The 23,156-nt window shown below is 50.5% G+C and overlaps 9 protein-coding genes across 9 annotated transcripts; 5 read left to right on the plus strand and 4 right to left on the minus strand.

Moving 5' to 3' along the window:
* Nucleotides 1–102: 102 nt before the first annotated feature.
* On the plus strand, nt 103–1,440 carry N7496_011473 (PQ-loop repeat-containing protein; the record flags this gene model as incomplete). Its single annotated transcript, XM_056704386.1, has 1 exon — nt 103–1,440. One exon carries the CDS (start codon nt 103–105, stop codon nt 1,438–1,440), a length of 1,338 nt encoding a protein of 445 aa, XP_056550346.1.
* Nucleotides 1,441–2,027: 587 nt separating this feature from the next.
* On the minus strand, nt 2,028–3,047 carry N7496_011474 (SGNH/GDSL hydrolase family protein; the record flags this gene model as incomplete). The annotated part of the gene is made up of 3 exons (XM_056704387.1): nt 2,028–2,636; nt 2,706–2,892; nt 2,941–3,047. 3 exons carry the CDS (start codon nt 3,045–3,047, stop codon nt 2,028–2,030), a joined length of 903 nt encoding a protein of 300 aa, XP_056550347.1.
* Nucleotides 3,048–5,164: 2,117 nt separating this feature from the next.
* N7496_011475 (uncharacterized protein) lies at nt 5,165–5,695 on the plus strand (the record flags this gene model as incomplete). Its single annotated transcript, XM_056704388.1, has 1 exon — nt 5,165–5,695. The coding sequence occupies one exon, from the start codon at nt 5,165–5,167 to the stop codon at nt 5,693–5,695; it is 531 nt and encodes a 176-aa protein (XP_056550348.1).
* A 1,220-nt stretch (nt 5,696–6,915) lies between these two features.
* Nucleotides 6,916–7,879, minus strand: N7496_011476 (uncharacterized protein; the record flags this gene model as incomplete). The annotated part of the gene is made up of 2 exons (XM_056704389.1): nt 6,916–7,507; nt 7,584–7,879. Coding segments are annotated over 2 exons (888 nt in total), but the record flags the coding sequence as incomplete, so codon positions are not given.
* A 2,120-nt stretch (nt 7,880–9,999) lies between these two features.
* Nucleotides 10,000–12,024, minus strand: lcb2 (putative serine palmitoyltransferase 2; the record flags this gene model as incomplete). Its single annotated transcript, XM_056704390.1, has 1 exon — nt 10,000–12,024. One exon carries the CDS (start codon nt 12,022–12,024, stop codon nt 10,000–10,002), a length of 2,025 nt encoding a protein of 674 aa, XP_056550350.1.
* Nucleotides 12,025–14,266: 2,242 nt separating this feature from the next.
* On the plus strand, nt 14,267–16,411 carry N7496_011478 (acetoacetate--CoA ligase family protein; the record flags this gene model as incomplete). The annotated part of the gene is made up of 2 exons (XM_056704391.1): nt 14,267–14,494; nt 14,558–16,411. The coding sequence occupies 2 exons, from the start codon at nt 14,267–14,269 to the stop codon at nt 16,409–16,411; spliced, it is 2,082 nt and encodes a 693-aa protein (XP_056550351.1).
* A 486-nt stretch (nt 16,412–16,897) lies between these two features.
* On the plus strand, nt 16,898–18,722 carry N7496_011479 (mitochondrial-processing protease subunit alpha; the record flags this gene model as incomplete). The annotated part of the gene is made up of 2 exons (XM_056704392.1): nt 16,898–16,999; nt 17,073–18,722. 2 exons carry the CDS (start codon nt 16,898–16,900, stop codon nt 18,720–18,722), a joined length of 1,752 nt encoding a protein of 583 aa, XP_056550352.1.
* Nucleotides 18,723–19,124: 402 nt separating this feature from the next.
* On the plus strand, nt 19,125–20,068 carry N7496_011480 (mitochondrial import receptor subunit TOM22; the record flags this gene model as incomplete). The annotated part of the gene is made up of 4 exons (XM_056704393.1): nt 19,125–19,233; nt 19,497–19,605; nt 19,650–19,791; nt 20,015–20,068. The coding sequence occupies 4 exons, from the start codon at nt 19,125–19,127 to the stop codon at nt 20,066–20,068; spliced, it is 414 nt and encodes a 137-aa protein (XP_056550353.1).
* Nucleotides 20,069–20,745: 677 nt separating this feature from the next.
* Nucleotides 20,746–22,840, minus strand: N7496_011481 (uncharacterized protein; the record flags this gene model as incomplete). The annotated part of the gene is made up of 5 exons (XM_056704394.1): nt 20,746–20,775; nt 20,846–21,098; nt 21,155–21,974; nt 22,034–22,441; nt 22,501–22,840. The coding sequence occupies 5 exons, from the start codon at nt 22,838–22,840 to the stop codon at nt 20,746–20,748; spliced, it is 1,851 nt and encodes a 616-aa protein (XP_056550354.1).
* Nucleotides 22,841–23,156: the final 316 nt, after the last annotated feature.

A 23,156-nucleotide genomic window follows, 5' to 3' on the forward strand; every position in this document is an offset into this window, starting at 1 on the left:
CGCGGCCCCGGATCGCCTGCCTCACTTCCCCAGATCCATCTTCGCCGATAACGCAGGTCGCGGCCCTCAACCGCGTCCTCGTCTGAACAAACTCGCCGGATCATGACGGTGACTCTATTCCAGTCGCTTATATCGGGGTCGCTACCAGATCACTGCGAGCCTTCGTCGCCCTTCCTGACCGCTATCTCAACTCACCTCCACATCTGCCTCCCCACCCCACTCGCGCTGATCTCGTCCGTGCTCGGAACACTCAGTATCATCTCGTGGCTGTTCGCCCAACTCCCCCAGATCTATAAGAACTACCAACTACAGTCGACTTCGGGTCTATCGATATTTTTCTTGGTTATATGGTGTGCCGGAGACGCGAGCAACCTCCTCGGGGCACTCTTCACTCGCCAAGCAGGGTGGCAGGTCGTGGTCGCGAGCTACTATGTCTTGGTTGATGTCACACTGGTGATCCAGTTCTTCTGGTACACCCATTATAAATCGCGCCGGTATGCGGGGTACAACGAGGTGCCATATTCGCATGACCACCATTCGCGAGGCGACGTTCTGCAAGGCGTGGCTTTGTCCGGCGACGATGTGACCCACCTGCCGCCGGCACCGGTCGATATGACGCACAAGAAGTCGGAGGTTCAGGATATGGGTGTTCAGACCGGTTCAACACTAAATTCGAACCTTGGTCGCACGCCCCCTTACCATACTGAGAAATTCATCTCCTCCCGCCGCTCGGTGCGTGTGGCCAGCACCTCGGCTAGCCCGCCGTTCGCGCTGCCCCGAACAATGCTTATCGCCTCGCTGCTCTGTGCCGTGCTTGCCAACGCCAGCCCTACCCACCCTACGCCATCACCATCGCCTCACCCTCCTATTTCTCACGCTCCTAGCGAGGCTGTGCTCGAGATCGTGGGTCGCGTCTTTTCTTGGATGTCGACGATCCTTTACCTAGGCTCGCGACCCCCACAGCTCTATAAGAACTATCGTCGCAAGAGCACCGAGGGTCTCTCTCCATTGCTATTCATGGCTGCTTTCAGCGGAAACCTCTTCTACTCTTCCTCTCTTTTGACCAACCCCAACGCCTGGGCTGACTTCCCTCCCTATGGTGGCGGTGGCTGGGCGGATGGACACGGCAACGACCGTTGGGAGTGGATCGGGCGCGCGATTCCATTCTTCCTTGGCGCATTTGGTGTACTTGGATTAGACGGTTTCATGGGCGTGCAGTTCCTCATGTACGGTCCTCAGGATGTTGACGACGAGAGTGTCATTGGTGCCGACGATGAAGATCCCAAGCGTGGCCGCGGACGATGGAGGCGTGTGCGCGGCTGGATGCGCGGCTGGATTCCTTCGGCGTCTCCTACACGCAGTGAGTGTGAGCGCGAATCAGCTGCACAAGAGGGGCAGGCTCTTCTGGGCTCGGACCGTGGACGTTACGGGACTGTCTGAGGATGCGTGATGCGTAATTCTTTTGCGTATTCTTTTTTTGGTCCGTCCTCGATTGGAACGAGGCGGATTATGATACATTACGATTTTGATGACCTCGCGATTTGATCGCACCTACTATTGCATCGCGTGTTGCTTTCCTATTATCATTTCTGGTCTTTATTCTATTCTCTTTTGTTACTGCTGCATCGTGTTGTGCTCGGCTATTTGGGCCTGACCCATATTATGATTATGCATCTCGGGTTTCCTCGAGTCATGTTCGCTCCTGGCGTTTTTCTTGTTGGTTTTGGGCTTAGGGAGAGATGAATAGATACATGGGCTGTTGTACCACTAGTCATTGGTGTTGGGTCTCCGATCAGGATCTTAGTTCTGCCTACCCTTAGCATTATACATTCCTAGCAATCCAGATGTTGATTTGTGTTCCTGAAAGCCTTCTGATGAAGCTTCTTTAGATCTTCCACTGTTGTAGCTATAGTTACTAAGTACCTGTGAATCCAGGTAGGATAAAACGAGACTGAAGTACTGCGATCTATTCATCTTAAATAATCAATACAAACAAAAATATGAACATGGACCCTTTTTCCTCGCACCTAGGAAACAGTAATAGTCTCCGTCACTACCTCCATCTCAACCTCAACACCAGGCCCAACCCCAACAGCCGACTCCACGCTAATAACCTCTGTCACGGTATTAGGAGATGTCACTGTTCCAGTCGCTTTAATAATACCATCACGATACGCATCCTTGATAGCCTCAAACCAGACCTTAGCCATCTTCGCATATCCAGCATCGCTAGGATGAGTATCATCCGCTTTGCCATCGACAGTGTAATCCTGCGGCCACGAGAGCGCATTTTCCATTTCTGCCAAGCGAATTGAGGTACCTTTCTTGCTCATTGCAGTCACTAGCTTGCGATACTGTTCGTTGACGGCGTCTCGGTGGGCTTTGACTTCTTTCTGGTCTGATGGGATGAGGGTTGATAAGATGATCGTTGCCGTTTCCATGTCCTTTTCTTTCAAGATGGCGTCAATCATTTTCTCCATGCGATCGCCAGCGCCGGTAATGTTGAGGTCTTTTCTGCAGTCATTGGTTCCGGCGTTGATGAGGACTAGGTTGGGCTTGTTTGGGAGAGTTGGGAGTGCATTCATGGCTTTTGTTTGGACCGTAGCGATGGTAGCCCCGGGGTAGCCCTCGACATTCTGTAGGGATTTGGAGCGTGTCAGTCTTTCATAAAACACATAAGATCCGATATAGAAGGATGAACGTACATCATCAGTCATGTTTCCATGGTGCTGGGAGCCCACCATATCCACATCCCAGCCATCGGATACAAGTTCATCGCGAAGAGGCTTGCGATAACCATTACGAGACTGAGAGTGCTGGCCCCAGGTGATAGAGGCGCCCACTGGCCATAACTTCAGTTCGAATGGCTTGTGGTCTCTTTCCAACAGGTCACTAGCTCCAAGTTAGCTGGATGAACATGGTCGAGTTGGGGTATCGTACCTTGAAGAGGCAATAAACGGGTAACCGTTGACACTTCCAGCCAACAAAGAAATAGAAGCCAGAAGCGAAACCAGCGATCGGGGGAATCCCGCGTGAGAAGTAACCATGATTAGTGTTTTAGATAGACTCGAGCCTGCAAAAAGACTCGAGATAGAGCTATTTTGCGTCTATTATATGTTTCTTTCCAAGAGGCTCTGCATTATGAAACTCACTAACCCCAGCGCTGGGGGGGGGAACTAAAATAGAAAATAAGGGTCCACACCTATTGTAAGGCCGAAGCGCCTCAAAGGAAGCTTTAGTCCACTTGGCCTCATCCTGTAGGCTGTGCTGGATGCCCTGTTTAGGAGCCGGGCACCTAAGAGACTGCTCTAGCCTACGAAAACTTGTTGAAAGCACATCTCCCCTGCCGGATAGGTAATTCCATGCTCTTGCGTTATAGTCTAGGATGCAAATAATTCCCATGAGCTATTTTACAGTCAGAATCTCTTTTCAAAAGGAATTGCATCTAAATGTGCCATAATCTATTATAGCGAAGAGACCCCAGTTGGGGCCGCTGTTAAGTTTTCAGAATCGAAGGATCTTAGATTTTAAGGGTCCATCGATGTTTTTAGTGAATTTTTTAACCCCTGAGACAAGATAAAGATCCTTTTGAAACCCAAGAAGGGCCTCAAATGAAGCCTTTGTTGTTGGATTACGGGCCAAGATGCTAAGAATACTTGGCGTTGGTGGGGGCGATCTTCTGAGGGTTTAGAATATTCCCCCACAGCGTAGGTTTCCGGGTGGCCTAAAATTGGCCGGTTTTTACTCGCCGAGGGTACGACTATGATTTACTGGACTCTTTCCATTATCTGGTTAAGAGGGGGTAGCTCGATGACCCCTACTACGGAAATGAGGACTCCCCGACTTAGGCATTACCACTCGAGCATCCTGCTCTTAACGGCATGACCGAAGGTCGTATGATGGTACTCTTTGGGGTTAGACTATTTCTGTCTTCACTGTGCGTTGGCGAACCGGTACACTAATACCTTCTGTGAAGAATTTATGTACGGCTTGGGGATTGCATGGATGTCGTGAGAATAAATCATCTTGGGATCGTGTCCATAATACAACCCATATCTAGTGCTAAATGGAGGACCGTGATTGTTCAACTAGCTTTAAGCAATCATCGATACAGAGCCAAGTAATAAACCGTAACTTTCCACCTTAACAAGAGAATAGCCGTTGACAAATGTTTCCAATGTACGAGCCATGAGGTGTGAGCTTAAAAGGGCCTAGAAAACAGTTCCTGACTTGAAGGATTAGCGAAGGCATCATCTAGACTTTCTTGTGCCTACATTCTCTATAAATTTCTCGTCAAGAAGTCACTCTGTCTTGAACCGCCATCGCGTTAGACAGATACACAACTTGTCCATTAAAAAGTGTATTTACTTGCTGCTCCGTACATAACAAGTTCTTGTTATGATTTCCTTGGATATCTATAACAAGTAATTGTTTAGAGCACGTTTGTCACGCCTTGAGACCCAGGAACCTTGTAATGTAGGTTCACCAACTCAAGTAGGTAGGTGCAGCGCCCAAGTGATCCGCTTTTCAGCCTCACCGATACGCTACTTTCCTGCCAAGTAGCCAACTAAGCCTCGATGTCGTGCCAGTGGTCGTAATAGTAATGCATGTACTTTTTCTTAGAATATACTAACATTATAGAGTAGAGAAACCTTCGGCAGTAATATCAGGTTTTTTTAGGTCAATATTTAATTGGACAAACAGACAGATTATTACTAGAAAGATGCATTTTATGAGCCACTCAAGCTTAATGGTTCGGATATTCATAGATATGTAGCCACATCTCGTACCTCTCAGATTCTTAATACAAGGCTGAGCAAGGGTGATCTCTTTCCCCTTAAACAAGGCAGTTTTCCCCCTGCAGATGGTCCGGTGCACATACGTAATTGGGGTGGATTAATATGATCATCGACATCGGCCCAGCATACTTGGGGCCAAAGTAACACGCTAGTAATTACATGTAGCCCAAGCGCGGCAACAAAAGTCGATGTGGATCCCGACAAACCCCTCAGCTTGTCTATCAGTGAAACGAGCGAACAGCGGAACGCCGGAAGTCGCAGTACATGAAATTAAATACACCAGGAGTTCTCAATCCTCCTTCCATCCGTCTTGTCTTGTCATTTTCCCTCAAAGTCTCGACTGTTGATCGATTCTCATTGTCATGATGAGTCTATCTTGGCTTCCATGGCCTACCCGCCGTCTTCACACGGCTGTTCAAAGCAAATCAACATGGGGATATGTTATTTATCGCACAACGTATACCCCCGAATCAGATGCTACATTCCCCGCCGTGGTGGATCTACTCAACTCCTATATCAAACACGGTCTATACTCGGAATGCAGCTCTTCACAAAGCACTACCTCCAGGCAAACGGATCCAACGCCTTACCATGAGGTTTGGGCCCGTCATGATCCTGTGATCATGGATGACCCATCACAGTTCAATGGCGCGTCGGCCGATGCTATTCAAGCACACTTTAAGAGCTGGACTCGTGCGCAAGAAAAGAGGGGTTGTTCTACTGCTTATCGGATGTGCATGGTGCTAGATGAGAGGTCTTTGCGAGGGTTGGCGAATTTCCCACCACCGGGAGAAGACTCGGATGATGAAAAGAGAGGGCACCCGATCCAGTATGTCACAGTCATTGAGACGCAACCGGACAGCGACGATGAATACGATAGTTTCATGGGCGGTTGAGAAAAAGGCTGGACGTCACCTAGAAGATACCCCAATATCTCTCTGCTTGTGTTATGATTCCTGTTTCTGTGTAAATATACGTTTCTGAAGATGTTTCGAGGCTGCCAATCAATAAGGTCGGGGAAGTCTTGCGGAGGATTTGGGTGTGGTCATTATGGATCTACTGTTTTGAGTACAATGCCTAAGTAGGCTCTGAGCCGTGTCGTCATGTCTCTTAATACATGGCTGCTGCTGGGTCGGGGTGATGGGGGTTATCTAGTAGATTCCCTTGATGATTATAAAACATGACAATCGATGATGATACTTGAAAATATTCTTCTAATATTTCAATCCTGAAGACAAACGGCGTCAGTGCCTTCGCAAGGAAGATAATACAGTTGACTGTCAACGCGTGCATCTCATCCTCCACTGCTTGACTGGCCACACGCCAATGTCACTTCACCTAGAGAAGAAACGAACTCGCCTCTGCCATGGATCGAACCCCCGACCTTCACATTCCATATATACTTCACTAAAATGCTCCATCGTCATGTCGCGATGCCGAAGGACATACTTTTGAGGTTGGCCCGGCCGGGTACTATACCACACCCACTAAATAATCGCCCTTTACACTACGATAATACCTTAAAATATCTTATCTAAAATTTAAAATTGAAGACATAAGAGAGTATTAGATATCATTTTTATAAAGAAAATAAAATAAGAAGATATCCGCGAGCAAGGTACTTTCACTTACCTGCTCGCATCCCACCCGCCCCCTCTCCCCCCTTTAGGGTGTGCCCGGTCATCCGTGGAGTTGTGCTCGACATCGGATACCTGTACCACATATTTCCCCTCAATTTTCCTTCACAGGGGCACACCCTTGGCCAACCAGTTAGCGCAAACCTGGCTGACCAACTAGGCCATATGAGGGGGAGAGTGACTGGAAGATCTGGAAGTTGGTGATAACCCTCAAAATGCTCAGATTACTTTTGCTGATACTCCAGCATAATCACATCGTATTTCCCCACCGAATCAAAATATCAACATAGTAATACATTATATTCACTATTTACCATGCTCAAAACACTATATACGTCTATTCCATGACAGGAGGGTATAATCATCGCGACCCGTAGTAGAGAATACACGAACAAAACCGAGGAATGCAACTCGCCGACACGTCCAAATCACTTCCTCGGACTTTGATGCATCTGACTCTCAATCTGACCATACTCACTCTGCGCCCCTTCACTATGTCCACGATCACTATAACCCCGTTCACTAACGGTCTGATCACTCGCAAGCTCCGAAGCCGGTGAAAAGCTCCCATGAAGTTCGGGGGTGTATGCATCTAGCTCCACGGGTTCCTGTTGAGGAGCTTTCTGGAATATGGATTCATCACGGGAGTAATCGGCCGACGTCTGTGTAGCAGCCTTTTGGTTTTTCCTTCGACGGAACCAGAAGAGGAGACTAAGGACGATTACGATGATGGCTGCTGCGGCAATGCCAACTCCGATACCTGCTTTTGCTCCCGTGGAGAGCCCGGATGAAGAGCTGGATGTCGATGTTGATGTTGCGGAAGTCCCGGTGCTAGATGTCAACATGACCGTGGCGGAGGACTTTACGACTGCGTCCACGCTGTCTGTGGATTGCCATCTTAGTTCGACGGGGTATGCGTGGATGATGGGATGTGTGTATGTGATTGCCGTTGTGGTAGTTGGGGTTACGCCGAGGACGGTATAATCGATGACGGTGGTTGTCCTGCTTATCTTGGTGCATGGCTCGGGGGTCCACCAGACTTCCAAGGCTTTGGTTGCAAAGGCGTATCCTCTAGATAGAAGTAACGTGTTAGCATGATACCCTCATGTTTTCATATTGCAGGGGGTATTCGACGGGAGAGTCATACGAGGGACAGCATCTCGCCTGAGTCTCCGTTAAACCCAAGCCACTGGTGACCACATTGGTATTATTGACGGTATATCCGGTCGGACAAAACAATCCTGGTGAGAACCAGGTAGCCGTCTTCGCCCATCCGGATGGGTAACAGTCTGTGTCGGTGGTTTGTACAATGTTGTAGACACCATCGCAGGTGCTTTTCTTGCAATCCGATGAAACCCAATTCACACTCGTACACGAGGCTGGAGGTGTAAACACCGTCGTCAACGGGATAGCCGCTGATGCGGAAGCAGTGGACGTGGTCATGTTTGGTGAGCGTTGACCGTTACCGCATCGCACTGGAAATGACGGCACTGAAAGCGGATCCTTCGGCCTTGAAGAAGTCAAAGAAAGGTTGGGCAAGGCATTATTGACAGTCTCGTCGGTCGCAAAGCCCCCTAGGCTGTGCTGAGTAAAGAGTGATGGGGGCCAATACAAAGCTCTTGGCTTTCAAACATTAGTACATTGGCAAGTGGGCTGCCCTGGAGGATTTCGTGTGGGACATCAATACTTCATTGGACGAGCGTCCTTGGCAAAGATGGAAATCAAGGAACTTTGGGCCGGACAGGGATCTTGCGTACAACAAAGTACAGTGTAACAAATTAATCGATATTTTGGTATCGCACAGCAGTTGTGGATAACACTTTGCCCTCGGGCCGGTTAGCTTCAACATTGTGCCAAACTATCGCCAAACATAGTAACGAGTGCGCTCCGCCCCGCTGTGCAGGGTTCTTCATTGGCTCCCTTTTAAGATTTAGCAATCGCATTGTCTATCGTTATTTCACGAGCTCGGTGCTGCTCTTTACTGAGAAGAGCATGAAATTTACAAGCGCAGAGTTGATGTCGAAGATCAACATGAAAAGTCTTTCGCCCTGGCGATGTTTTTTCTTAAACATGGCATCCCCGAACGTGGCTAAAGCTTATCTTGATGTTGCTTATGTCCGTGTCATAGTACTTGTGCTATCAAGCCCAGGAAGCATAACAGTATTTAAGTAGATTTGCATCGCCTATTCCCAATTCCTTGGAGTACATAAGAAAGCCATGCCCAGTCTCCATGGCCCATGCATTCTGGTCCACTCTATGTACTATCTGATTGCCGACTTATCGACTTATCCTAATTCAGGCGATGCGACCGACAAGGGTTCAAGGCGAGGTCCACTGAACGAGCCTCGCTGTATCGTCCATCCGTCACTCCGCCCCGAGGGTGTATTGGCCCCCAATGCGATCGGCACTCGGCTCGAGAGCTCAGGATAGTTTTTGAGGTTCCACTTGTTCACAACGGTGTTGCCTTGTAGACTCAACGTAGGCTATTTTCAATAAAGGACATATCCTGCGATAGGCGCAGCCTATAGTAAATGAGCCGCAGTCTGATAAGGCGACAGCTGGTCCGGGGGTGACGTGATAAAGCTTAACCTTGTCACAACCTTGCGCCAATCCCGTTTCGATCAGCCTCCGACCATCATCAACTATATAAGACAGTTCTCTCCCAATGAAGAATAATTAAACCCGCAGGATATGGACATTTCAATCACTCATCTAATTATAAACAAAAAATATATCAAAAAAGGTAGTAGACAACAGCCCACCATAATGCAGCCTGGCCTCTTCCAGCAAAGAGCGAGGCCAAAAGTAATGTGTGCAAGCGCCATTGTATGAAAGCCAACTGCCATCCTGCAGTTCTCCAGACAACCGCAGTCTGAAAGCCAGGAATGAAGAAAACAGTGGGAGCTGGAACGACCCGTGTCCTTGCCATCGAGTAAATAGAATGGACATGAGACAGGACCAGCTCCATGAAGAATGTAAGGGGAGGGAAGGCAAGAAGTGAAAGCCACCCTGTACCAGAAGCCACGGGCAACAGGAATAGCAATATTAGGCAATATTCTAGGCAACAAAAAAGTGACAATGAAAAAGGTAAAAGGGAGATGAACTAGAAAAGGAGAATCTGCGTGCGAGGTCAATAAAAAATGGGATTGGGGATAGACATCTCCAAAGGACCAAAACAGGATCATATGAAAAACGGGGGCATATTCATTCGTTGCTTTGTTCGAATAATTCATGACCGGATTTTGGGTTTCTTTCTTCTTTCCTTCACTAACAACAGTCGCATTCTGTTTGAAATCCTCGGCTATCGACAAGACAGCAAATCCTTGCTTCGTCCGAACTAGGACACAAGGGTCCTAGAACGTCGAAGCAAAAAGATACCGAGGCATCCCAATGAGAACCAGGCGAAAAGGAAAGCAAAGGGGCAAAATGGATAATTAAACCACGACACGATGTGACCAGCACCAACCGGGGTCGAGGAATAAGCTCCAGGCGAAAGGCTCAATCCAATAACAATGCAATTTCCAGGGCAATATCACATAACGCAGAGGACGGATGCCAAACAACTAATACAATGGCGACTTGACGTCCTGGACTCCACGACGGATGACGTCCTCAATGCGCCACCGGGGAGGAGTGGGAGTAGCACTGCGCTTGCGGTGCCACTCCTTCTCCATCTCTGGTGGGGGAGCCATCTCCTCGACGGGGGGCAGCGCACCACCAGCAATACCGGTAGAGAACTTCAATTGCAGGACATTGCCAATCTCATCACAGGCAGTCAGGACACGGTCGAGATCGTCCTTGGTGTGAGCTGCCGAGACACAGAAACGAGCACGGGAAGAGACCAGAGGAGTAGCCGGATAGCCGACAACTACGACTGAGATCTTGCGCCGCAACATCTCGTGTGAGAAGGCGGGCATCTTAGCTGGGTTGAACAGGAGGACAGGGATGATTGGTGAATCATCATGACCGTATACTATAAAGCCGAGACGCTTCAATCCGAGACGGAGGTATCGAGAGTTGAAGGCCAATCGCTGCAGACGCTCCTCGCCCTGACCAGGAACGAGTTCACCGTTGATGATACGGAGAGCGGAAGAGATCTGCATGAGGACCGCGGGGGCGGGAGCCTCGCCATAGAAGATACCGGGGTTGGTAGCCCGGAGCTTGTCAATCATAACCTTGTCTGCGGCAATGTATCCACCGTTGGCACCGAATGACTTGGTCAGAGTACCCATCAGAACATCAACCTCGGCAGTGTCAATGCTGAAGTAATCGCAAACACCACGGCCCGCAGGGCCGACAGCACCAATAGAGTGAGCCTCATCGACGAACAGGTTGAACTTGTAGCGATGCTTCAGGGCAACGAGACCGGGAAGGTTGCACATGGATCCCTCCATAGAGTAAAGACCTTCAACAACCACCAGGATCTTTTTCCAGGGGCGGTGAGTACGGGGCTGGCCTTGAGAGATGGCCTCACGAAGCTTCAATTCTAAATCCTTCATGTCGTTGTGCTTGAACATGGCAATCGAGGCACCAGAGAGACGAGCACCGAAGCGGATGGAGGCATGGTTCAATTCATCAGAGATCAGAAGATCACCTTTGCCAACCAGAGCGGGGAAAACAGTGGCGTTGGTACCGAAACCCATGGAGAAGACCATTGATGCTTCCTTGCCAACAAAACGAGCAATCAGATCCTCGACCTCGACGTGGAGATCTTGGGTACCAGCCTCAGCACGAGTGCTAGGAGTGGCAATTCCGTACTTCCGAACGGTATCCTCCGCAATGTCCGCACAGGGTCCCTCGGACTGGGCGAATCCGAGGTAGTTGTAGGAGCTCAGGTTCAGAGTGTCGGTGGTGGTGCCGGTCAGGTAGAAGTGGTGGTTGTGATCATTGGTCCCCCGGTCAATCAGAGTGATGGTGCGGCCAGGAACGCCGGTGACGGGGCGCTCGAAACAGTCGTTGATGCGCAGTTTCAGACGACGCACGTAGAAATTGTCGAAATCGCTGTTCAGGGCACCGTAGCCGTTGCGGGGTTTCAAGTGACGGTAATTCTCTTCGCGGAAGCGCTTGCCGAAGAAATCACGGACATGACCAAAAGCAATTAGGATTAGATAGCTGATGTAGGTGGTGAGCAAGTAATAATACGGAGGCTCATCCATCACCGGCTCCGGGAAGACACCGCCAGGGTGGCGACTGGAGTACCGATGGCTGGGATGACCGATGACACCGAATTGAGCATGGGCCTTGGCCTGCCGGCGGGCCTCCTCAGGAGTCGGGGGCTGAAAGAGTGTGGTCGGCATTTCGTCCATAGCAGGGTTGTCCGCAGTGGCAGTCGACAGAGAGATCGTCGGTAAGGACAGTGATGCCGAGCTAATCGGCGGAGGGGAGTTGTTAGGGTTGTTCCCACCAGTCGACTGAGACGCCGCCAGTGTTGGTTGGGAATCGGCCTTGGATTTGGGCGAGGAGGAGAAGAGCTGGGCCAGGCGATTGGACTTGACCGAAGGCGCCTTGATAGCGATACCGCCCTTTCCCGAGGAAGGTGAGTTGGTAGTGGTGTCGTTGGAGGAGTTGTTGCTAAACCGGCGAGGCATCGCAGAGGGAAGCAGCGAAGCAGTTCCGGGGGTGGATGATCGACAGGTTTTCACCGTCGGACTTGAAGGGAGGCGGAGGGGGGGGGGCGTAGGTTCCCTTTCGCGCGTTCCAATCCGACGAATTAAGGCAGGGACTACCCACAGCAGGAGTAGTATGAGGTTTTTATTTCCGTGAGACTTCCAAGCGGAACCTCAACGTTCAGTTGGAGGGTGACGACAACCAGCGACGTAATCTGAGAGACGCAGGAGACGAGATGTTAGTACAGGAGGTACCAATCAGTGCTGACAATAACGATTGATGGTTAACCGAGGATTGAGATTTGGGAGCGCAACATTGGATTGCAAGAGGAAGAGAAACAGGGGAGCAAAGCGCATAAGATTTCCTTGGGACGTACCTCGAAGTTGACGTCGCGATGAGCGGATCCGAAGACCTCCGGGCAGGGCTTGGGTGAAAAATTGTGGCTTTTGCACGTGGAATGGGGGGGGGGCGAAGGAGAATAACAGAGAAAGGGGGGCGCAGGGCCCAACAGTGAACAGGCAATTCCGTCACTCTTCGTTGCCCAGAGATTCACGTCGTTGGAAGGTCAAGCACAAGTGAAGGAGAAGGGGAAGAGGAAAGAAGGAGAAAGCGTAAATAACGACTTCGAGTGTCCCCATCATCATGCACTGTCGATGCGGACCTCCTGGTATTGATTGGAAACGTGGCTGATACAATGTTACGGGGGGAGGCTCACAGTAAATTGGGCTACGTTGTGGGTTGTTACTAATCGGCGGCTGTAATATTACCAGTACCATACCGAGAGGCCAGACTTTTTTCGTCCTTTGGGTACTCGAGGGTCCACTCAAAAGGGATCCGATTATTATTGCAACTTTGGAGAGTTGGATCAGGGCCAAGTTGACCAGGGCCCGAAGCCTTGTTGTCTGGTGGTTAGACTGATCAATTCTTGTCTTTGGTTTGTGCAGTATACCACCCTGAATCCACCAGCAACCCTACCGTGTTACATACTGCTGATCGACTGGACATACTAACTTTTTACCCCTGACATTTGACACATCTTGGCCACATCTCGGCCAAATCCCATTGGAATGCGAACTGTTCGATAGTTACCATAAACTCGCCCAGATGAGAAGGACGTGCATCGTTCCCATCGTGGCGTTCAATATCACGATCGATATGGCTGTGCTACTCGCTGGCGCGGCAGCAAAAAGGGGCTAGTAGCCTCCCCCCCCCCCCCCCCCCCCCAGTGCCCAGTGCGTATTCCCTAGTGCAGAATAACGGGGAGGACGAGTATGAAAGGGTGTCTGACTATGCATTATCATGTACTCCGTAGTTCATCCTCATCATCACTACTGCACAACATAGGGTAGTAATATCAATGCTCGCCGAAGCTATGGCCGGGTTCGGGCAAGGGAGCAACCGATGATATTGGTGATGCGTGGTAACCCCTGCCAGACGTATGATCAAGGATAAAAGACCTTTAGACACCGAGGCCCTGCAGAAAATCTGCAACCTCAAGAGCCGCGGTTCCTGACTCTTCGCGGACAAATCAGTCGAGACTCGCCGTTGGGAGGACGAAAACGGTCGAGAGTCGAGACCATATGACGGTTGAATGCCTGAGGTTTCACTCTCCTGTCTGAGGCACTATCAATTCTCCCGCAATTCCGCAGTTAATCCCGCCACATCTACATGTGTTCCAGTCAAGATCTCGATTCAAAGGTTGTTTCAGGCGAGAAAGGGTGAAAAAGGCGAATAGGATTGCTTAAGGACATGCAAATCTTCGCTGAGACTCGACAAAGTTACGATCTCCAATCACTTTCTTTTAAAGTACAACAACAACCTGCATTCTCTTCTACCCGCAAAGCCGCGGTAAACGGATAGCCGATTGAAGCCGCCCCGCGATCCCTTGTTGGGGCAATTGCAGTCTGAGACTTGACCTTTTTTGTGTCAAGTCGAGTCCCACCCCTGCACTGTCCTTCTAAGGCGTAGAGGTACCTGATATAGAGCGTTGGGGAAAGAGTTTTCTCGGCATATCAATCGGGTGGCCCTCCTACCTAAAGCATATCGCTCCTACCCCTGGCGGAGAACTCCTACAAGGGAAAGTGTCACAGAAGAAGATTACGTCTATATTCTTCTTAACGGCCCCCTCCTTATTGTCTATCTTTCTTCTCTCCTCAATTCTTTCATTATTGTGGCCAGTCTTTCCGGTGTGTGATATTGATATACCTCTACTCACCCATCACAATGCCGCACATTGATGAAGCTATGACGCCCGAGGCGAAGGAGCTCTGGCGCCCTTCATCCCCTGAAAAGACCCAAATTTATGATTTCATGACCAAGGTGAACAAGAAGCACGGTCTCTCTCTCAATGACTACAATGCTCTCTGGACATGGAGTGTCTCAGAACCCGCCCAGTTCTGGAAGGAAATCTGGCACTATACACACATTAAGGCCCACGATCCATACAAGAAGGTGAGTATTAATGTACCATCTACTCAATTGGAGATCCAAAATAAATTCTAAACTCATCTCAAGGTTCTCGAGTCCAAGGAGGTGATGTTCCCTCGGCCTGCATTCTTCGAGGGAAGCACTCTCAATTTCGCCGAGAATCTCCTTTACCCGGTCAATGCTCCGGATGAGGACTCCGTCGCCATCATTGGCGCCACGGAGGCAGATCGCGAGTTTATCTCGTGGAAAGAGCTTCGTGAGCGTGTTCGTCAATGCGCCAATGCTTTGAAAGAGGCGGGTCTGCAGACGGGTGACCGTGTGGCAGGCTTTGTCGGCAATCATGCGAACACTGTCGTCGCAATGCTGGCCTCGGCATCAATCGGCGCTTTCTGGACAGGTGTGTCTCCCGATACGGGCGTTCATGCTGTGCTTGAGCGCCTGAAACAGATTGAGCCTAAAATTCTTTTTGCGGATAATGCCTCGCTTTACAATGGCAAGGTGCATGGGTCATACGCCAAGGTCCGCGAGATTGTTTCTGAGTTGCCCGATCTAGAACTTCTGGTGGTGTTCGAGACTGCCAAGACCGTTGATTTTGACCTCGAGTGTGTCCGTCCAGCAAATGGAAAGGTCTTGACATTGGAGGAGTTCCAGCTCACTGTCCGTGACCAGAATGCTCCTCTCGAGTTTGCAAGCTTGAAGCCCGAGCACCCTGTCTACATTCTCTATTCCTCGGGAACCACAGGTGCACCCAAACCCATTGTTCATGGGTCATTGGGAACACTGCTTCAACATAAGAAGGAGCATCTCCTTCACTGCGACATTCGCCCTGGCGATCGACTTTTCTACTTCACTACGACCACTTGGATGATGTGGCACTGGCTTGTGTCTGGTTTGGCCAGCGGTGCTACCATCGTTCTTTATGACGGCTCGCCATTCCGGCCATTCGATGTCGAAGGTGGTAATGGCGAGATGGCCATGCCCCGGCTCATCGATGAGCTTCAGATCACCCACTTCGGTACCTCGGCCAAGTACCTGTCAATGCTGGAGCAGGCGGCTCTCAACCCTCGCAAGCATGCCCACCGACCTGTGACTCTGAAGACCTTGAGGGCCATTTTCAGCACCGGATCACCCCTGGCCCCTTCGACCTTTGAGTATATCTACTCTTCGATCCATCAAGATATTATGTTGGGCTCTATCACAGGTGGTACAGACATTCTGTCCCTGTTTGCCTCGGGATGTCCCATCCTGCCCGTCTACAAGGGTGAAATTCAATGCCGATCTCTTGGCATGGCTGTGTCAGTCTTCGACTATGCCGGAAACGACATCAGCGCCTCTGGCGAACCCGGCGATCTTGTCTGCACCACGCCTTTCCCAGCACAGCCAGTCATGTTCTGGCCTCCCGGCCCTACCGGCTTGGAGAAGTACCGAAAGAGCTACTTCGACGTGTTTGGACCTTCCATCTGGCACCACGGAGACTTCGTTCGGTTGAATCCCCAGACTGGTGGTGTTGTCATGCTTGGCCGCAGTGACGGTGTGCTCAAGCCATCAGGCGTCCGCTTCGGCAGTGCAGAGATCTACAATGTCCTACTCAAGCATTTTGCTGATGAGATCGAAGATTCTTTGTGCGTTGGACGCAGACGGGATGGAATTGACAGTGATGAGACGGTTGTCCTCTTCGTCAAGCTTGCGCCAACATGCCCCTCCGATATCCAACCCGGGCTTTCTGCCCGGATCCAGGCCATTATTCGCAAGGAACTGAGTGCTCGCCATGTTCCTGGTGTGATCGATGCGTGTCCCGAGATTCCTGTCACTTCCAACGGCAAGAAGGTTGAGAATGCTGTCAAGCAGATTTTGTGTGGCCTCAACATCAAGATTGGCGCCAGTGTGGCCAATGCTTCTTGTCTTGATTGGTATCGCAACTGGGCTGTAGAGAACCCATAATTATGTTTTATTTTCTTGGTTTAGATAGAAAAATTCTAGTAATAATGTGCAATGAACAACATCCTTCATTTACCGAACAGCTACTACTAGGTCACAGTGCTCGGGTGTTGGAATATATGTCATCATAGTTCTAGATTGTCGAAATTTGGTCAGCAATTCTTAATTGGTCACTGTGCTGCTTCTCTAAAGACTAGACCGTGATTCTGTGCTTGATAATTGCAACCGGAAGCATTAATCTTTGTAACCAAAATTTTTTTTTCCAGACAGATCGATCTAGTTTAGTAAATATTTCAGGGTAATTCTGCTCACTGGGGTAAGGTTGCCCGATCGTGAATCTGATTAGATAATCACATCCGGCGCAGTCCTCCGGAATCGATTCTTCGCCGGCGCCGCATTTCCGCAACCCCCAGATCTTCAAGGAAAGCGTGCAGGACGCCTTTTAAGAATTCGCCAGGCCTCTTACGCGCATTCAAGACAACACGCAACATGCGCCGCTCTGCATTGCGGGCCATCGAGTCCGCGAAGCCTCTCTCAAGAGCTCCTCGCTCCGTGTCGAGAAGCTTCGCTACTCTGAATGACTCGGCCAAGGTATTTGGTTTCTGAACAACCTAGAAATGTCTTCTTCCCCTCGCATCTAACAAGTTGCGTTTGCGAACAATAGGACCCCGTCGACCTTGATCAGATCACCACACTCCCTAATGGAATTCGAGTTGCCACAGAATCATTACCCGGTCCCTTCGCAGGTGTCGGAGTTTACGTCGACGCCGGATCTCGTTATGAAGATGCCAGCCTTCGCGGTGTCAGCCACATCATGGACAGACTTGCTTTCAAGTCGACCAAAACGCGCACGGCAGATGAAATGCTGGAGGTTCTCGAGTCGCTAGGCGGTAACATTCAATGCGCATCGTCTCGCGAGTCGCTGATGTACCAGTCTGCCAGTTTCAACTCGGCAGTCCCCACAACCCTCGGTCTGCTGGCGGAGACGATTCGGGATCCTCTAATCACTGAGGATGAGGTGCTTCAACAACTTGCCACGGCAGAGTATGAAATTGGCGAGATTTGGGCAAAGCCGGAGTTGATCCTGCCGGAGCTGGTCCACATGACTGCCTTCAAGGATAACACTCTCGGTAACCCGTTGCTTTGCCCAAGTGAGAGGCTGGGTGAGATTAACAAGGCGGTTGTCGAGCGATATCGTGAGGTGTTCTTCAACCCGGACCGCATGGTCGTCGCTTTTGCCGGCGTGTCTCATGCGGAGGCCGTCAAGCTCACCGAGCAGTACTTTGGAGATATGAAGGCGAGAGGGACGGGCAAGGGCCCCGTGCTATCAGGAACTGGAATCGACACCACATTATCAAACTCCCCCTCTGTCGCTAGCGAGGGCCAGGTGCCTACCGTTCCTCAATTCACCCCCTCATCGACCACGACCAGCCCGGCCGCTTCGCAGCAAACTCAGTCCTCCCTCCTGTCGAAGCTTCCATTCCTCAAGAACCTCTCCTCCGCAAACAAGAAGGCCACCGTCGAGCCCCTACACCCGTCTTTGATCGAGCCATCGGCTCTGGATCTCCGCAGACCCGCTCACTATACCGGTGGATTCATCGCCCTCCCTCCTATCCCACCCCCAGCCAACCCCATGTTGCCACGACTGAGCCACATCCACCTTGCCTTCGAGGCACTCCCCATCTCCTCTCCCGATATCTACGCCCTCGCTACCCTCCAGACGTTGCTTGGTGGCGGTGGTTCCTTCTCCGCTGGCGGTCCCGGCAAGGGTATGTACTCGCGCCTCTATACCAACGTTCTGAACCAGCACGGTTGGGTGGAGAGCTGCGTGGCCTTCAACCACAGCTACACCGACAGCGGTATCTTCGGTATATCCGCGTCGTGCAGTCCCACCCGGACCGCCGATATGCTTGAGGTGATGTGCCGCGAGCTGCAGTCTCTGACTCTGGACACCGGCTACACTGCCCTGCAGACCCAGGAGGTCAACCGGGCGAAGAACCAGCTCCGGTCATCGTTGCTCATGAACCTCGAGTCCCGCATGGTGGAACTTGAGGATCTCGGCCGTCAGGTGCAAGTCCACGGTCGTAAGGTCGGCGTTCGTGAGATGTGCGACCAGATTGAGGCCCTGACTGTCGAGGATCTGCGCCGTGTGGCTCGCCAGGTCTTTGGTGGCAATGTCCAGAACAATGGCCAGGGCACCGGCAAGCCCACGGTTGTGCTCCAGGAGGGCGAGCTGGAGGGCTACAAGCTCCGGTCATTCCCGTGGGAGGAGATCCAAGAGCGTATTTCTCGTTGGAAGCTCGGTCGGCGATAAATGGATTATAGTGTCCAAAGGATAGACTGGACAATCGGGGCTTCTACTACAGGTAAAGTGTCGCATGGCCAGACAAATCTTGAAAGAGCTTGACGCATATGTATCGGGTGGATCTGTTGTATAATAGAAAGTACTATCAAACACAACTCTGTAAAATATTTCACCAAACTCCTCTCTTGCCAACTTGTAAGATAATTCCCAAGTATATACCTGTGGCTGTTATTGTAGTTCCCTCCGATGATGTCGCGTTCCGGCGGGTCCAAGCTTCCTCGCCGCTTTTGCCCGGCGGCCGGCAAAAAAGTCGGAGTGCAACTTGCGCTCCGTTCTTCCATCATTCATCTCCATCCAGGCTAACTATCATCTTTTAAATCTCCCACTTCCACCCAATTCACAACCGCCAAAATGGTCAAGCTTACTGAGGTCGAGGATGAGCACTTCACCGACAAGCCCATCCCCAGCAAGAACGATGCCCTGCTGGTTTCCGATGACGAGGAGGATTACACCGACACCGGTAAGTGTTTGACAAACTCCTACTTGTTCAGCCCTTCCAGCCCTTTCGAATGGCGCATATTATATCGCACCGGGATTCTGGTATCGAATGCTATTTGGAAAGAAAAAACCAATTCGAGTCGACATTCCCCAAAATACACCCCCCTAAACCCGACCGGCCCAGAACCACGTCTCCGCAAAGACATCATCAGAATCATCACACCTAGACATGATCATGCTCAATCTATCGAAGCAAAGTCTGACTTTTTTCTTTCATCAACACAGACTCCGAGATCTCCAACGATGAGGAGGAGGACTTCGAGCTCGAGGAGGAGTCCCTCTACGAGCGTATCTCTGCCTTGAAAGACATCATCCCCCCGGCGCGCGCCGCACCGTTAGCAACACCGTCTCCACCGTCACATCCCTCACCAAGTCCAGCCTGTCCTTCAGCGGCAAGGCCCTTTGGATCATCAGCACCAGTGCTTTCCTGATCGGTGTCCCATGGGCGTTGGCCTACGCCGAGGAGGAGCAGTACATCCAGATGGAGCGGGAGCAGGGCATGATTAAGGGTGCCAACGAGGTAAGATTTTAAGATCCCTTGGACTAGTATATCTGCTTGAGTTATGGATTGTGGCGCGTGTCTGAACTTGGGATTACGTTGATCGCCGTCCATCCCCGTCTTGCCTCGGGACGGTGTGGAAAACTCTTATTGCAGTTTTTCTACTCGACCAGGCACTGCTCTGCCATTCCAGTTGTGAAGCTTCGGGCTATGACAATTTGCTGACCGTGTATCCCTTCACCAGATGCTCACGCCCGGCGCCGAGCCCGAGAAGCAGGGTGTTCAGGCCACTCTGTAAAATAATTCCACCATGAGAAACGGGATGAACGGGCAACGCTACCGAATGACTTGATGATCGATCGTATAATTGATAGAAGATCGACATGAAATCAACGAGATGGTGGATGGAATCCAGGCTTTGGCCCAGGGTTTCCTCAATCCCTTCACCCTGCGCCGAGGTCTTTCAACCATATCGGTTTGAAAGGATCGGCTTCAGGACTGTTGCTTATAAAGTCATTCGGTTGTCGACCGATTCTTCTATTTTTCTTTTCCTCGCTTCTTGATATGTCTTTCCCACCAGAAATTTTGGCTCCGGCAGCTTATGCATGCATGTATTTGTACAATCACAATCATCTTCCTTTTCCTCTCTCCATGTCCTCTATATACGCTTTGTTATTTCCCCTTTCTTCTCTTCGTGATTTGTGTGCCTAGGTGATGCAATTTGGTAGCTTGATCGAACCGAGTTTCCTGCTTTGGAGTAATCTAATCAAGGGCGTGGTTGCCTACATAGTCTCGAAGCCAAATCAATCCAAGCCGAATGATGGCTAGACGGGTCAAAATCATACAAGGTATCGCTATGACGTTCAAAGACAAGTGAATGGTAAGATATAAAAGCTTGGGTATCATCATGCAACGCTAAGACTAAGGCTTCATCAACCGAGGATAGCTATAATCCTCATGAATATTGAAAGCTTCTCACATATTCTGCAAGACCTCCATAGTAGACTAGAAGAACGAGGTATGTTAGCACGATACCGACAAAATCAACCAACCAAATGGTCAGAAAAGTACTTACTGTCTTCTCACGAGCAGTCTTGAGATGTATATGGAAGTCACGATAGAGCTTCTCGATCTCACCATCTGCCTCCATCTTTTTACAGGCATCGATCGCATTCCGCGTCTTGCGCTTCTGGCTCAGATTCTCGCGTCGGAGAACCTCGGCGTCTTCCATGTGTCCCATGCGACGGAGGTAATCAACAACCCACTCGTTGAGCTGGTATCGCCAGTGCGTAAGGACATGTGCCATGTAGGCATTGGCCCTGCAGGTTCTGTTGACACGTTAGAATGACAAGGGCTCAGGAATGTAGATACAGCTTCAACTTACTTTCCCAGATAAAAGCGGGTGTTTTCATCAGGTAGAACATTCCCGTCGCGGTCGCGCTCCACGTCCGACTCATCGTCGCTGTCATCCTTGCTGCTATCGCTAGAGTCAGATGTATCGGAAGATTCGTCATCGCTGGTATCGTCGGTCAGAGGTTCTAAGGTCTCCTCGGAATATGCCTTGCCGTAAAACTTCAGGTCAGATGATGCAGGGTGACCGGCTCGATTACAAGCGTCGCACGAGTGCATAAACGAGGTGGGAAACCCCGTGATCTCGAGATGCGGTCTCGCTAGAAGTACTTGACGGAACTTGGCTGTCCAGACGGAAGAGATAAGTGAAGAGCCGGCACGAGCCTTAACCTCGTCCCCCAGCTTTTGGAACGCCATTTGGTACATGGCATCGTCGCGGGGGAATGCTGGGTCAATACGATTGTGGACCATCCACGAGATAACATCACGGAAGTACTCCTTCGGTTGCTTATATGCATGTCGAGTGAACTCGAAGGGAATCTCTTCCGTGGGGACACCGAGCTCATTGTCCTCCAAGACGAAGTCATCTTCGTAGCGGTCCAGATCTTCGTTAGCGTCGATCGCCGATTCAACCTCGCTATCGTCGTTGTCAATTCGTCGCCTGTTGAAGAAATGCTGTGTTGGGCTGGATCGCGGAAGTTCGGCTTCGGACTCCTCGTCTGATTCTTCTTCCGACTCCTCCTCGCTTTCTTCTTTCTGTCCGGCACGTCGGCGACGAAGAGTTTCCAGAAGCTTCAGCTTTTTATCTCTTGCAGACTCATATACCCCGCCGCGAGTACGAGTGTTCTTGACAACTGTAGCATGTTAGTGATCAAGCCTATGTATGCATAGCAAGCGTAGATGGTGACGGTACCGGAGTCCTGAAGATCCCTCACATCATCTTCCAGTTCTTGTTGGTCCTTACCCACACTAGAGTGAGGTGTTTGGGGTGTTTCCGTAGGCGAGATCCGGCGTCTCCTCTTGACGGGAGAAGAGACCACGGGCTCAGAATCATCAGAGTCGCTCAATATGACTGAAGACCGTTCGGCCTTGCGCTTCAGTCTGCGACGTGGTTGGACAATGTCTCCTTCGTCTTCTTCGGAGGAATCGATATTTATGACGTTTGTAGGCGAGCCAGAGGGTAGTGGTGATGATTGAGGAGATTTGAAGGGCTTCGTGATGGTGAATTCGACATTGGAGGCACGCCGCGCTTGCTTTGTAGGTTCAAGAACCAGGATCTCGTCATCCGAGGAATCTCCCATCTTTGACTGAACTGGTTGAACTTTCGTACGTGTCAGCCCATAGTCTACTGAAGCATGATAGATAGCTGTGTAAACTTACCTTCAGCCGGTTGCTCCTTCAGCTTGCTCTTTTTCCTCTCCTTCTTCGACTTCTTGTCCTTTTTATCATCCTTCTTTGCTTTCTTCTCTCTCTTTTCCTTCTTGCTTTCTTTCAACGAAGTGGCCTTCCGATGGGACGCAGTGGCGGTTGACGAGCTAGCTTCCACAGGCGGAGATTCATGTTTGATTTGACGGGGCATTTCAGGTCGCACGGTAGGGAAGCTAGGGTGGCCGTATGAGAGTCTGGCAAAGCGGTCACTTTCAGCCTCGTTTGCATCGCCGGAGGGGGCAGTTGGCGCAAAAGCAAGTCGTGTCTGCTTCTTGTTCGTTTTGCGGGGCATCGCGATGACGTCCTGGGTGTAAGATGATCCCAAAGTAGCGATGAGGGCTTAATTCATTGCAGGGGGTTGTTTGTTATATCGAGATTAGATTTTGAATAGAATGCCCGATGTAAAGATGTGAGGAGAAGGAAGGTTGATTGCTTCTTGAGCAAGTGCGAGCTGCTGGACTTTTTTTCCTTTTGCGGCGCGCGGGACCGCGTTTGAGGAGCGCGAGAGCACGTGACCTATAGTAGCTTGAGAGATACGATTTGATCAGTCTTCAATCTACTACTTGCGATCTGAATTCGAAGGGAGATCTGGAGAGAAACCGAAATAA

Source organism: Penicillium cataractarum (assembly GCF_028827025.1).
Source record: "Penicillium cataractarum strain IBT 29864 chromosome Unknown utg000009l, whole genome shotgun sequence".
Lineage (NCBI taxonomy): Eukaryota > Fungi > Ascomycota > Eurotiomycetes > Eurotiales > Aspergillaceae > Penicillium > Penicillium cataractarum.